We start from the raw sequence: 15,104 nt of genomic DNA, 5'->3' as shown, positions 1-15,104 counted from the left end.
GCCCTGATACGTTTCCCTTCTTCCTTTCCACTGGTTTCTTCTCTTCTGTTTTTCAACCAAAGACATTTCTCTCCACCATTAACTTCCTGTGCCCTGGAGCATAAAACCTTGGGATCATATTTTACTCTTTCCTTTTCTTCTACCTCCAGTGAAACACCAAACACCACCTTGTCTTCCTTTATGATATTTGCTCCATTTTCCCCTTCACTCTCCCCAATTTGATTGCAGAATTCCAAATTTGAATGCAGAGTTTTCCAACTTTGAATGCATCCCTTTGAGTGAAGAGTTTCAAAGAATAGCAAGGAGAGATAAGAAAGCCTTCCTCAGTGATCAATGCAAAGAAATAGAGGAAAACAATAGAATGGGAAAGACTAGAGATCTCTTCAAGAAAATCAGAGATTCCAAGGGAACATTTCATGCAAAGATGGGCACAATAAAGGACAGAAATGGTATGGACCCAACAGAAGATATTAAGAAGAGGTGGCAAGAATACACAGAAGAACTGTACAAAAAGATTTTCATGACCCAGATAACCATGATGGTGTGATCGTTCACCTAGAGCCAGACATCCTGGAATGTGAAGTCGAGTGGGCCTTAGGAAGCATCACTCCAAACAAAGCTAGTGATGTTGGAATTCCAGTTGAGCTATTTCAAATCCTAAAAGATGATTCTGTGAAAGTGCTGCACTCAATATGCCAGCAAACATGGAAAACTCAGCAGTGGCCACAGGACTGGAAAAGGTCAGTTTTTATTCCAGTCCTAAAGAAAGGCAATGCCAAAGAATGTTCAAACTACTACCACACAATTGCACTCATCTCACACACTAGCAAAGTAATGCTCAAAATTCTTCAAGCCAGGCTTCAGCAATACTTCAACTGTGAACATCCAGATGTTCAAGCTAGATTTTAAAAAGGCAAAGGAACCGGAGTCAAATTGCCAACATCCATTGGATCATAGAAAAAACAAGAGAGTTCCAGAAAAACATCTACTTCTGCTTTATTGACTATAACAAAGCCTTTGACTGTGTGGATCACAACAAACTGTGGAAAATTCTGAAAGAGATGGGAATACCAGACCACCTGACCTGCCTCTTGAGAAATCTGTATGCAGGTCAGGAAGCAACAGTTAGAACTGGACATGGAACAACAGACTGGTTCCAAAATGGGAAAGGAGTACGTCAAGGCTGTATATTGTCACCCTGCTTATTTAACTTATATGCAGAGTACATCATGCAAAATGCTGGGCTGGATGAAGCACAAGCTGAAATCAAGATTGCTGGGAGAATATCAATAGCTTCAGATATACAAATGACACCACCCAATGGCAGAAAGCAAAGAAGAACCAAAGATCCTCTTGATGAAGGTGAAAGAGGAGAATGAAAAAGTTGGCTTAAAACTCAACATTCAGAAAACTAAGATCATGGCATCCAGTCCCATTACTTCATGGCAACAATGGGGAAACAATGGAAATAGTGAGAAACTTTATTTTCTTGGGCTCCATAATAACTGCAGATGGTGACTGCAGCCATGAAATTAAAAGACACTTGCTCCTTGGAAGAAAAGCTATGACCAACCTAGACAACATATTAAAAAGCAGAGACATTACTTGCCAGCTTTGTCACATTGCCAACAAAGGTCTGTCTAGTCAAAGCTATGGTTTTTCCAGTAGTCATGTATGGATATGAGAGTTGTACTATAAAGAAAGTTGAGTGCTGAGGAATTGATGCTTTTGGACTGTGGTGTTGGAGAAGACTCTTGAGAGTACCTTGAACTGCAAGGAGATCCAGCCAGTCAATCCTAAAGGACATCAGTCCTGAATATTCATTGGAAGGACTGATGCTGAAGCTGAAACTCCAATACTTTGGCCACCTGATATGAAGAACTGACTCATTTGAAAAGACCCTGATGCTGGGAAAGATTGAAGGCAGGAGAAGAAGGGGACAACAGAGGATGAGATGGTTGGATGGCATCACTGACTCGAACATGAGTTTAAGTAAGCTCCAGGAGTTGGTGATGGACAGGGAAGCCTGGCATGCTGTAGTCCATGGAGTTGCAAAGAGTCAGACACATCTGAGCAACTGAACTGAACTGAACTCCCCAGTTTTTACCTCTGTATTCCAGGCTCTTAGTAACTGACAAGCAGTTCTCTCATGGTGGTCCAGGGTCCCAGGGATCCCCAAGACCTGTACTGGCAGATCACAAGGTTAAATCTCTTTCCATAATAATCCTGCAATGTTATTTGCCTTTTTTTACTCCCATGTTCAAAGAAGTTTTCTAGAGGCCACGTGATGTACGCTAACATCCTTCCTCTGATGTTCAATGGAGATTTTGCTAATGCATTCTCGTGTTTTTTAATTTCTAATATGGTAAATTATGATAAGTATCATGCACCTAAAAGCTCTTTGAGATCCTCAGTCATTTATCAGGGTGAAAAGGAGTTCTGAGACCAAAAAGCTGGAGAGCACTGACCTGGAGAGCCTGCCAGCCTGAATGGTGCCTATGTGTGCGTGAGAAAAGATGCCTCTTCTGGGCGGATAGAGCCCCATGCCTGGCACCAGGTCTGGTCAAGGGCGTGCAGGCTGGATTTCATCCCTGTTCCTCCCTTTGGCTGGGCGTTTTGAAACACGTACAAACTTCCCCACTGTACACCATGACCCTGTGTTTCTCGACGTCCTGACTCATGTCCCGGTCTCCAGCTCACCCCCTCTCTGGTTCATCCTGTCCAGCACTGTTGGATTGCTCTTACAATTTTGTTCACATCACTGTCCAACCACAAGGACTCCAGTGGTTCCCATTGCCTTCTGGATGCGTTTCAAGCTTCCTGATGTGGCCATGAATGTCCTCCACCATCTGGCTTTCACTTGTCCTTCCAGCTTCATTTCCTGGTACTCCTTGACACAAACTCTCTGCCATGGTGCAACTTTGTTTTTCTTGTTTTCACAGTCCAGTCAGTAACAGGCCCTCTAATTCTTTCCCTAGTCACTCCCTCCACAAGGCCCCAAAGTCAGGGGTCCTGCTTACTCCTCTTAGAATCCCCTATCTAGCAATTTCTTGCCTTGTGATAGATGATGAGGAAGGTGCGTGAATTTTGGAGTCCAGCAGGCCAAGATTTGAGGCCCTGAGGCTTCCCCTATGATTCAGCAAGTAAAGAATCCGCCTGTAGTGTAGGAGACACAGGAGACGGGTTTGATCCCTGGGTTGGTAAGATCCCCTGGAGGAGAAAATGGCAACCCACTCTAGTATTGCCTGGAGAATTCCATGGATGGAGGAACCTGGCAGGCTACAGTCCATGGGGTCGCAAAGAGTTGGACACGACTGAGCACATCAATTCACTGTCACACACTAGCCGAGGGACTTTGAGTGCGTGACTTGACTCTTCCAAACATGATCGGGGCAGTCCCTCATCTGTGTGGTGATGGGACTTGGCTGTCTCTGAGTGTAGTTGTGAGAGGCAGATGCTTGATAAAATTTAGTTTTCATCTCCTTTGCCGAATGAGTGTGATGTGTGGAGAAAAATCACGGGCACTTTTAGACCAAGAGGATATCACACGGGGGTGTTTGCACATGCAACCTTTGCTGTCCCGTTGGCTGGAAAACACTGGTTCCTGCCCCCAAGGGCCTCTCTCTTCTTTTATTTTAAATATTATTTATTTATTTGACTGTGTCATGTCTTTGATCATCGTTGTGGCATTCAGGGTCCTTAGTTACAGCATGTTGGGATCCAGTTCCCTAACCAGGGATGGAACCCAGGCCCCCTGCGTTGGGACTGTGAAGTCTTGGACACTGGACCACCAGGGAAGTCCCTCTCGTTGTTGTTGGTGGTTTTTTTTTTTTTTTTGCCTGAAAGCTGGTTGATGCTGATGCCTGCTTCACTACTTTGGAATTTGCCACCCATCTGAGTGGAGTTACCCAAGCGTCCCTCCCTCTGGGCGTCAACAGAGTCATCCCCATACTGGCCCACAAAGAGAATCGTGATCCAGCCAGGCATTCCGATTTATCAGTTGCCCTTGACCTCAGGAGTTTTACATCAGCTAATGCCCTTCAGTTGTCCGCTAATAACTCCTTTCTGGATGGGTGGTGAGGAAGGCCTTGAACTTGACTCTGCCTCCATTAGATGGTCTTCTTCACCGAGATGAATGGTCCCAGGAAATAGGGACTGATGATTCATTTCCATTTCAATAGCACTCACTTCAGGCAGAGCCAGACATGGAAGAGGTGCTTATTAAGGATTTTGTTGACTCTATGAAAAAAGAAAGCTGGTCCCAAGATGGGCTTTGAGAAAATGTTGGAAATAGCTAACCACCTTCTCTCCAAGGACAAAAGCTTCTTCCTTTCTTTCTACTTACCTTCCTTCCATTTTTCTTCCTCCTTTTATTCATTCAACAGGTATTTAAGTGCCAGGCTTAGTTATAGGTACGGGGAATACAGCAGTGAACCTAATAGTCAATGTCTCTGACTTTGACAGAATTTAATTTTTATTTAGGGAGATAAAGCAAATAAATATTTATTTTTTAAACTTTTTTCTGTATCCATTCTATATATAATAAATAGTTTGCATCTACTAGTCCCAAACTCCCAAGCAAGCAAATAAATATTTAAACTGATGCTGCTGCTGCTGCTAAGTCGCTTCAGTTGTGTCCGACTCTGTGGGACCCCGTAGATGGCAGCCCACCAGGCTCCCCGTCCATGGGATTCTCCAGGCAAGAACACTGGAGTGGGTTGCCATTTCCTTCTCCAATGCCTGAAAGTGAAAAGTGAAAGTGAAGTCGCTCAGTCGTGTCCGACTCCTAGCGACCCCATGGACTGCAGCCTAAGCATTGGAGAAGGAAATGGCAACCATAGGAGATCGAGGGAGCTGATCTCCAGATATGCTCTGGGTCCAAAATCTGTAGACAGAGAAGACAACAGGTGCAAAGGCCGTGAGGCAGGAGCATGCAGGTCATCCTGCTGACCTTGACCCACAGCAAGGTCAGTGTGGCTGAAGAAGAGGAGGGGAGGGTGAGACAGGTGATGAGAGATGACAAAGGGGTGGTGCCAATCCACAGGTCTTTGACTTTGACTTTTGATGAGTTGGGAGGCCACTTGGAGGGTTTTGAGGATAGGAGCTTCCCAAAATGACATATTTAAAAGGTTTGTTTGCCAGATGAGTTCAGTGGAATGGATTTTCTTTTTAATAAGTTTATTCATTTAGAAACTAAATTTGTGAACTTCTATGATGTTACTTCTTTAGCTCTTCAGTCGCTCAGATGTGTCTGACTCTTTGCAACCTCATGGACTGCATGCAGCATGCCAGGCTTCCCTGTCCTTCACTATCTCCCAGAGTTTACTCACAACTCATGTCCATAGAGTCAGTGCTGCCATCCAACCATGCCATCCTCTGTCGCCCCCTTCTCCTCCTGCCCTCAATCTTTCCCAGCATCAGGGTCTTTTCCAATGAGTCAGCTCTTCGCATCAGGTAGACAAAGTATTGGAGCTTCAGCTTCATCATCAGTCCTTCCAATGAACATTCAGGACTGATTTCCTTTAGGATTGACTGGTTTGATCTCCTTGCTGTCCAAGGTACTCTCAAGCGTCTTCTCCAGCACCACAGTTCGAAAGATCAATTCTTTAGCGCTCAATACTTCTTTAGAGATGCTGCTAAATGCCTTCTCTCATGGGTATGAGGAGCAGGTGGGGGCCCTTGGCTTCAGAGCCCTGGGAGGGAGTGGGGCCTCCCTTGGTTCAGGGGTTCCCTGAACTCGCTTCTCGCCCACAGGAGGTTGGAGCAGAACTTCTTCAACTGCAGCTGTGACATCCGCTGGATGCAGCTGTGGCAGGAGCAGGGGGAGGCTAAGCTCAACAGTCAGAACCTCTACTGCATCAGCGCCGACGGCTCCCAGCTGCCACTCTTCCGCATGAACATCAGCCAGTGCGGTGAGTGAGCCCCCTGGCCCGGCTGACTCCACGCCGCCCTCCCACAGACCCAGGGACAGTCAGTAAAGTCAATAAAGGAAGCCAGGGTGTTCCTTCCCCACTGCCCTCCCAGCCTTGAATTTGCCACAGTGGCTGCGGATCCGGCTCCCCTCTTACTTCCTGCTCGCTCCTGTCCCTTCATGAGCCAGCTGTGGGAAGGTTGGTTTCAGGCAGCAGTCCCCAATCTTTTTGGCACCAGGGACTGGGTTCGTGGAAGACAGTTTTTCCGTGGACAGAGGATGGAGGGGTTGGGGGGAGGATGGCATGGTTTGGAGATGATTCAAGCACATTACATTTATTGTACACTTTATTCCTACTTTATTACATCAGATCCACCTCAGATCATCAGGCATTAGGTCCTGGAGGCTGGGGACTCCTGGTTTCAGGGACTCAGAAAAGGGTCTCGTGTGCCCTCTTTGTGATCGGACCAGAGTCCCTGCACCCTGTCAGTTTCTTGTTAAGTAAACCTGAAGGAGTGCAGGTCCAGGTGTGGTCTCTGGGTCTCCTTTATCAGGACATCTAAGGGACTGTTAGAGAAGCAGATGTGTGGGCCTGATCACTCATCTCTGACTTAACGAGATCAGAGTGTCTGGGGATGAGTTTGGAAATCTGAATTTCTAGCGAGCTCCCCAGGGGAGTCTGAAGCAGATCAAGGTTTTGAGAGCCAGTGCCCAAAGTGGAAGATGCCATTTGACGTCATTGCTAGAGTTGCCTGCCTTGAGCAACTGTCCTCCCCTCCAACCCTGCCCCCACCACCATCCCCTCCACCAGTGAAGCTGCATGGGCTCACGTCCTGAGATCTGACGTCTGGAGCTGGTGTGAGGCTTCTGAGTCTTGGGGTGCTTTTAGGAGGTCAAGCAGGTTGTGTTGGAGTCATGATTAGACAAGGCAGGAAGTGCCACCATTGCCCTCGTGGACAGAGTTTTGGTCACAAACTCTTCCTTATCTATGCACCCGCCCTGTCCTTCCTCCCAGACCTTCCCGAGATCAGCGTGAGCCATGCCAACCTGACAGTACGAGAGGGTGACAACGCTGTCATCACCTGCAACGGCTCGGGCTCACCCCTGCCCGATGTGGACTGGATAGTCACCGGACTGCAGTCCATCAACACCCACCAGGTAGGCGTCCGAGCCTTGGGCCCTGCCACCTATTAGTCTTAAAGAGCTGAATCATGAAGAGAAGCAAGAGATATAAGAAGAAGAAAGAAGAAGAGGGGAAGTTTGTGGTCCTCTCTCTACAAGAAGAAAGGCAGAGACTTGGGTGCCACCCAGCTGCAACTTTTTCTGGCCAAATTGATCTCAAACAGACTATAAACGTCTCTGTGCCTTACCTTCCTCATCTGTGAAATGGGTATAATGCTACCATTGGCCTCATAGAGTAAGTGTGAGGGTTACCTGAGCTCTTGCCTGTAGAGAGCTTGGCCTTTGGTCAGTGTGCCTTCACCGGAAAGCCCTCTTTCACTTTCTGCCCATCTTTCCTCTTGATTCCTGAAGGTGTTGGGGAGTGAGGTGGGGGAGGCTTGTGGAAACTGTTTGATTATTGCCTTTGTTTTGGTGCCATCATCTAATTTTTCTGTTTTGAATCTTTTAAAAAAATTTTTATGTGATAAAGTATACATAACTTAAAATTTACAGTTGTAAACATTTTTTAGTTATTATAAAATATTAGCTCTATTCCCTGTGCTGTACAATATATCCCTGTAGCTTATTTTATACATCTGATGGTTGTCTGTTTTCTTGGGGTTTTAGACAAATCTGAACTGGACCAACGTACATGCCATCAACCTGACGCTGGTAAATGTGACGAGTGAGGACAATGGCTTCACCCTGACATGCATCGCTGAGAATGTGGTGGGCATGAGCAATGCCAGCGTGGCCCTCACTGTCCACTGTGAGTGGACGCCATTGTGGAAGGCGGGTGGGACCCTGGGGATCTCGGCACAGGAGGCTGGGACGGGGTGGGGCCGCTGCAATGAGCGTGGTCCACTAGGAGGGTCAGAAAGACTCCTCTGGGGCAGTACAGGGCAAGTCAAGTCAGTCCTTGGCTAGTAACGCCAGAAAGCGTGTCCCTGTCCCACAGAAGGTGCTGTACCTCCAACTCGGATTTGCTCACTCCTGCTGCTGCTGCTGCTAAGTCACTTCAGTCGTGTCCGACTCTGTGTGACCCCATAGGCGGCAGCCCACCAGGCTCCCCCGTCCCTGGGATTCTCCAGGCAAGAAACACTGGGGTGGGTGTGCTCACTCCTAAGTTGGCCCAAGTCTGCCTTTTGCTAAACCTCTAAAGTTCTCTGAGGAGCTACTCCATAGAGACAGGGAATGGGCAAGCATACATATGAATTTTGGGGGCTGGGAAATACATGTAGTCATACACACTTCTTGGTAAATTACTGCTAATCACACCAAAAAAAAACAACAACCCACTAGATATCTGAAGTTAATGACTTTGGTACTTATCTATGCAACAAATGCAAGTATCTGGGGTCATTGAATGACCTTTAGTATGAAATTTTGGTTCTCTTTTGACTTAACGGCGGATAAGGCAATGGCACCCCACTCCAGTACTCTTGCCTGGAAAATCCCATGGATGGAGGAGCCTGGTAGGCTGCAGACCATGGGGTCGCTAAGAGTCGGACACGACTGAGCGACTTCACTTTCACTTTTCACTTTCATGCATCGGAGAGGGAAATGGCAACCCACTCCAGTGTTCTTGCCTGGAGAATCCCAGGGACGGGGGAGCCTGGTGGCTGCTGTCTATGGGGTCACACAGAGTCGGACACAACTGAAGTGACTTAGCATAGCATAGCATAGCATTTGGCTTAACGGAGATGCTTTTAAGGGAAATTCTAGTGGGACTTCCTGGTGGTCCAGTGGTTAAGATTTCGCCTTCCAGTGCAGGGGGTGTAGGTTCAATCCCTGGATAGGGAACTAAGATCCCACTTGCCTTGACACCAAAGCATAAAACAGAAGCAATGTTGTAATAAATTCCATAGACTTTATAAATGGCCAACATAAAAAAAATCTTAAAAAAAAGATAAATTCTGCCAACTTCTCTTACATTCTTAGACTTTCTTTAGCCAAGAGGAACTCATCTCTTTAAGGAATTCTTAGACACTATAGTAGACTGAATATTTATGCCCCCCAACAAAGGTCATGAGAAGGACCCTCCAGCTGTAGTGGATCCAGGAAGCTTGGGTGAAGACAGACATCTCTTCACCTCTTTAGGGATGGTGTTGGTGTTGATGGGGAGTGGGGGACTTCTGATTCCCTTAGTCTTTTTAGAGCTGATGGAGAAGATTGGGGCTTCCCAGGTAGCAGTAATAAAGAATCTGCCTGCCCATGCAGGAGACGCAGAAGACAAGGGCTAGATCCCTGGGTTGGGAAGATCCCCTGCAGAAGGAAATGACAACCCACTCCAGTATTCTTGCTGGGATAATCCTATAGACAGAGGAGCCTGGTGGGGTACAGTCCATGGGATTGACTGAGCATGCATGCATGCATGAAGAATTGGGCTGCCCGCCCCAGCTCCTGGAAGGCTGCTCCAGGACATGGGAGGTTCCGTGTCCTGGGCTTCAGCTGGCCTGTCCCCTGGCAGACCCCCCACGTGTGGTGAGCCTGGAGGAGCCCGAGCTGCGCCTGGAGCACTGCATCGAGTTCGTGGTGCGCGGCAACCCGCCGCCCACACTGCATTGGCTGCACAACGGCCAGCCGCTGCGCGAGTCCAAGATCATCCACGTGGAGTACTACCAGGAGGGCGAGGTCTCCGAGGGCTGCCTGCTCTTCAACAAGCCCACCCACTACAACAACGGCAACTATACCCTCATCGCCAAGAACCCCTTGGGCACTGCCAACCAGACCATCAATGGCCACTTCCTCAAGGAGCCCTTTCCAGGTGAGGGTGGAGCTGCCCTGGAGTGGCTGATCCCTCCAGGCACTCAGGGGGGTCGGGGTGTGGGGGCTTGAGGGGAGAAGCAGCATCAACACGGATACCATCATCACCAGCAACACACACACTTTGGAATATCTTCAGCCACCACCTGAATTTTATGTAAACTAGATAAAGTCTCTGATGTTAGCAGTCACAGTAAAAACCAAGACCCCTTGGAAATACACAGCTATGCATATAAGGGTATATGGTATTATGGAAGAGTAAGTAGGGGCTTGAGAACTGGACCCAGTCCTTTGTTTGTTGGGGGACTCTGGGCCTGATCATTACCTCAATACCCTCATCTGTGAAATGGACATGACGGTACTGCTCCCATAAGAATCTTGTGACTTTTATTAAATAACTTAAAATAGACAAAGCGTGTGTCACAGGCTTTGGTACCTAATGATGGTTTGATGACCTTCCGTGTAAGGGACTTCAAGGTCTATCTGATTCATCCCCATGTTTAACAGAAAAGTTAAATCTCTTTCCACTTGCTGGGTAGAAGCAAGGTTTTGCCTGGGGTTGAGGCTTCCAGGTCTGTGGCTCCTTTCCTCTAATGCTTTGGTGAGTTGATGGGTGGGGAGTTCCTGATGCCATCAACCTGGATGGTGCTGACATCCAGTGGATGGGTGGGGGAAGGAGAGGTCATTGAAATAATGAAAAAATTTTGTTTGAATATTTTGGAGGGGAGTCTGTCTTTGTCTGGGCTGGAATATTTCAAATACCTTCCTGATGTTGGAGGAGAAGAAAACACTCCAAGAGTTTAGTGAAAGTGGCTTCAGCATCTCTTGGTAGATTTGGCAGCTGATAAGTTTCTATTAGTGAAGTCATGTATCTTTGATGACCTTGCTGATTTCTGCTGGAAACAAGCTGGAGTACCTCTCAGCCTTCAATTCCTAGAAATCCAGGCTTCTAATGAGGTAAAGGGTAAAGCATATATCAGTAAAGATATCAGTAAAGACTGATATCATGCACGCACGCGCGCACACACACACACACACACACAGCAGTGGAGGACGAGCACTGCAGCATCTGCTTATGTGAAGGTGACTTTACAACGTACAGATAACCATCAGGAAGCAGCTCCAAGGGGCCTTTTAAATCTTAGCACAAGGAAACCTGAACTCAGGAGACACTGAGAGACACTCTCGAGAGGTGAGACTGCCTGGGAAGCTAAATTCTTGCACGGAGTTCTGTGGAGCAGTGATGACGCCATCACTCGGGAGAGGATGAGAATGTGCCAGTGTTTGAGACCCTGGCCATCCCATATGGTCTGACATTTCCAACATCATTCCTAGTATACCCAGCAAAGGGCCTCCGGACACTTCCCACCATGGGTCACACAGGGCTTTTTAAGAACTGGAAGAGTCCCGGTCAGCACTGTGGAAGCAGTGACCTTTAGATGCAGAGATGCTTTGCTTTTCGGGACCATAAAGTCAGGCTAGGCTTTGTTGGTATTAAGGGCTGGAGTGGCCCTTTGCCCTGTTCATGTCCATCTGGTGATTTCAACATCACTCATTATCAGAGAAATGCAAATCAAAATCACTATAAGGTACCATTTCATGCCAGTCAGAATGGCTGCGATCCAAAAGTCTACAAGCAATAAATGCTGGAGAGGGTGTGGAGAAAAGGGAACTCTCTTACACTGTTGGTGGGAATGCAAACTAGTACAGCCACTATGGAGAACAGTGTGGAGATTCCTTAAAAAACTGGAAATAGAACTGCCTTATGATCCAGCAATCCCACTACTGGGCATACACACTGAGGAAACCAGAAGGGAAAGAGACACGTGTACCCCAATGTTCATCGCAGCACTGTTTATAATAGCCAGGACATGGAAGCAACCTAGATGCCCATCAGCAGATGAATGGATAAGAAAGCCGTGGTACATATACACAATGGAGTATTACTCAGCCATAGAGAATGGAATCTGCTTTTAAAGAGGAGGTGTATTAACACTGACGGGGGAAAGATGAGGTGGGATGAACTGGGAGATTGAGGTTGACGTGTATACACTACTGTGTATAAAATAGATAACCAATGAGAACCTATTGGACGGCACAGGGAACTCTGCTTAATGTTCTGTAGTGACCTAAATGAGAAGGAAACCCAGAGAAGAGGAGATATATACGTACGTATGGTGATTCACTCTGCTGTGCAGCTGAAACTGACACAATATTGTACAGCCACTGTACTCCAATACATGTTTTCTTTCTTTTTTTTAAAATAGAGGAGAATCTATACTCCCTCATGAGTGAGGAGTGAAGCTCCTGCCAATTGATGCTTCTGTTCTCAAAGGGAAACTCCTGGGGTCTGGAGAGAGGGGGAGCCCTTGAATGTTTGAGAGGTGGGGCAAGACACTCCGGCTCCTGTCCACAGAGGGTGTGCTGGCCGCGGGGCAGGAGGACCAGTGGAATGGTGTGGGGCGTGGCTTTTCCCACTGGGAGGGAAGCTCTTCTCTGCATCCTCCCAGCCGTGTGTACACCTTCTCTGTCCCCAAGAGACACAGCTGCCCCTCCTCATCACCTCTGGACACCCCTATCACCTTATCAACTCTAATCAGGCCAGTCGTTCTCCAGGAGTGTCCCCAGACCAGCAGCATCCACATCATGTGGGCAGGTGTTAGAATTCAAATCCTAGAGCCCCACCCAGACCTACTGAGTCAGAAATTGTGGGGTGGGGCCCAGCAGTCTGTGTCTTGACAAGCCCTCCCACCCGCAAAATTCAGACGCTCTTATTTGCCAACTGCTGCTGTGGCATATGGTGGACCGAGGAGGCAGGAGAGAGGGTGGAGTCATGGAGGAGCTTGAAGGCAAACTGCTCACCTGAAGCGGGTTTCTCGGACCCACCTGCACCCTGACAGGGCCATCCTGTGTGAAGGGTTACTTGTTCGTAAAGGAATCAATGGATGATGAAAAGGCAGTGACAGGGAAGAGATGGGCCAGTGGTGACAGTGAAAAAACAGCTAGGCATTCAGGAGAGTCAGTCATCCCATGACGCAGGCAGTAAACTGCACACCTGCTGAGCCCTGGGTACAAAGGCTCTTGGTGGATTCCTGTTCTTCTCTTGCTGTAAAGTGGTGGGGAGGTTGTATTTGTCATTTGTACCCCCTCGATCCCAGACAGCAAAGCATAGAGGTTAAGAGCCGAAGGTCTGAAATCAGACAGATTGAGGTGCAAACCGCATCTGTGGTCCTACTGGACAGATGGCCTCAGCTCCTAGAATGGGGCTTGGCACACGGTTGGCATGAGGTGCCTCTGTTTCTTCATCTGTAAAATGGGGATAACTGGAGCTCCTGCCTAAATAGTCCTGAGGATGAATGAAGTGATGTCTGCCAAGTGTTTCGCTCTATGTCTGGACAGAGGGATGGTTCAACCGCTGTTGGCCTTGACCTGGATTCTGAGTGGAGAGTTAAGGAGTTGAGTTCAGGAGTTCTGGAACTGGTAGTCACTCTGTAATCAAGCTGGGAACTTCTAACAGACTGTCTTCAGGCAGTTTCATTGAAGGTAGTGGTTATGGAGTCACAAGCCAGGGTTCAGATTCTCACTCAGCTGCCCATCAGCTCTATGATCTCAGGCAGATTACTCAGCCCCCTCCCTTCTGCCTCAGAGATTGTGGTGAAGATTAATTCACAGACAGTGGATCAATCTGCCTAAAATATCTCCCATGGTGCTTGGTACAGAGTAAGAGCAGAATTAGTTTGTTTTTATTTTTATTTTTTTTTAAAAACACCCAAGGGCAACTGAAAGTGGATTTGTTTGGGGAGGGGATGGAGATCTGAAGGTGAAGGTCTTCTTTCCTGACTGTTCGTGGGTCGGAGGCCCACAAGAGACTGGATTGAAATGAATACATTGAGTGGAAACGTCTGAAGATGCAGAGGCTTCGATCAGAGGATTTTCTCCGAGCAGGACATTGAGATGAAAATGTTCTGGGAAAGCTTTTTGTAAGCTTCACATCCTATGCAAATGTTGGTGGTTCCTTCTGCATTTCCAGGGAAGCACTAGAATGTTCCACCTGGAGTTTAAGCCTTAGTGTAGGAGCCAGTCCTTGGAAAGGAAGATGTGTTCTAGGAGCATGGAATCGTCTTTCATGTTTCAGGATCTTAGAGAGGCCACCAAAAAGGATCTGGGTGTAAGAGTGGGACCATGAGGAGTCAGGGATCTGAGTGTCAGGGGAGGCTGGGGATCATGTCAGGGTCAGGGTGGTACCTGGAAGGTCACCATTAGGGATCCTTAGATGATGTGATAGAAGGGGGAATGTTGCCAAGGGGTATGTGTGTGTGTGTATGTGTTTGTATGTGTGGATGTGTGAATGTGCATGCATGCACGCATGTGTGTGCGTGTGTGTGAGTGTATGTTTATGTATGTGTGTGTCTATTTATGTGTGTGTGTGTATGCAAGGGGTGTGTGCACGCATGTGTGTGCATGTGTGTGTATGTGTACATGTATGTATTTATGTGTGTGTATGTGCATTTGTGTATATGCACAGTGTGCGTGCATGTGTATGTGTATGTATGTGTGTATATGTGTGTATGCAAAGGATGTGTGCGTGTGCGTGTGCATGTGTTTGTATGTGTGTATCGGTGAATGTGCTTGTGTGTTTATATGTACATGTGCGCATGTATGTATGCATGTGTGTATATGTGTGTTTTTATGTGCATGCGTGCATGTATGTGTGTAAGCAAGGTGTGTGTGTGTGCACATGTGTTTGTGCATGTGTGTGTATATGTGTGCATTTATGTGCTTATGTGTATGTATGTATGTGTGCATTTATGTTTGTGAGTGTGTGTTTATGTGTGTGCATATATGTGTATTTATGCGTTTGTGCACATGTATGCAGTTGTATGTGTGTGTTTATGTGTGTGTGTGTGTTTGCCTGCACTCCTGCAATGAATATCTGTGAATACTTAATGAAACATTTAGGAACAAGTGAGCTGCCATAACTCTTGAATTCTTTTTTCGCTTGGCCAGGAAGTCTCTTCATTGTGACAGCAGAAACCAGAGTTCCCTCAGGGCCCTAGGTACCACCAAGGGGAGAAACCATTGTGCTAGCGCCCTTAGCGGCATCAAGACTGGCTTCTTTCCCATAGGGAACTTGTTGAGACGAGAACGTGCTCCCAACTGGCGGATGCTGGGGAAGTGGAGGGGCAGCCGCGTGTGGCCGTCTGCGCGGGGTGGGCCGAGCATGTGGACGCCTGGCGCGGCTCCCTCCTCTGTCCTCACATCTGAA

The 15,104-nt window shown here is 47.4% G+C and overlaps 1 protein-coding gene across 13 annotated transcripts in view; it reads left to right on the top strand.

The window, feature by feature from the left end:
• NTRK3 (neurotrophic receptor tyrosine kinase 3) overlaps positions 1-15,104 on the top strand; it is a 421,771-nt gene that overhangs the window by 130,842 nt on the left and 275,825 nt on the right. For all 13 annotated transcript variants that reach the window (XM_061394344.1, XM_061394343.1, XM_061394345.1 and 10 more), the window contains 4 exons: positions 5,755-5,912; positions 6,927-7,069; positions 7,700-7,841; positions 9,543-9,839. In XM_061394344.1, coding sequence (XP_061250328.1) covers positions 5,755-5,912; positions 6,927-7,069; positions 7,700-7,841; positions 9,543-9,839 — 740 coding nt within the window. The remainder of the gene's footprint in view (positions 1-5,754; positions 5,913-6,926; positions 7,070-7,699; positions 7,842-9,542; positions 9,840-15,104) is intronic.

Source organism: Bos javanicus, chromosome 21 (genome assembly GCF_032452875.1).
Source record: "Bos javanicus breed banteng chromosome 21, ARS-OSU_banteng_1.0, whole genome shotgun sequence".
NCBI lineage: Eukaryota > Metazoa > Chordata > Mammalia > Artiodactyla > Bovidae > Bos > Bos javanicus.
This window is presented reverse-complemented; position numbering and strand designations above follow the sequence as displayed.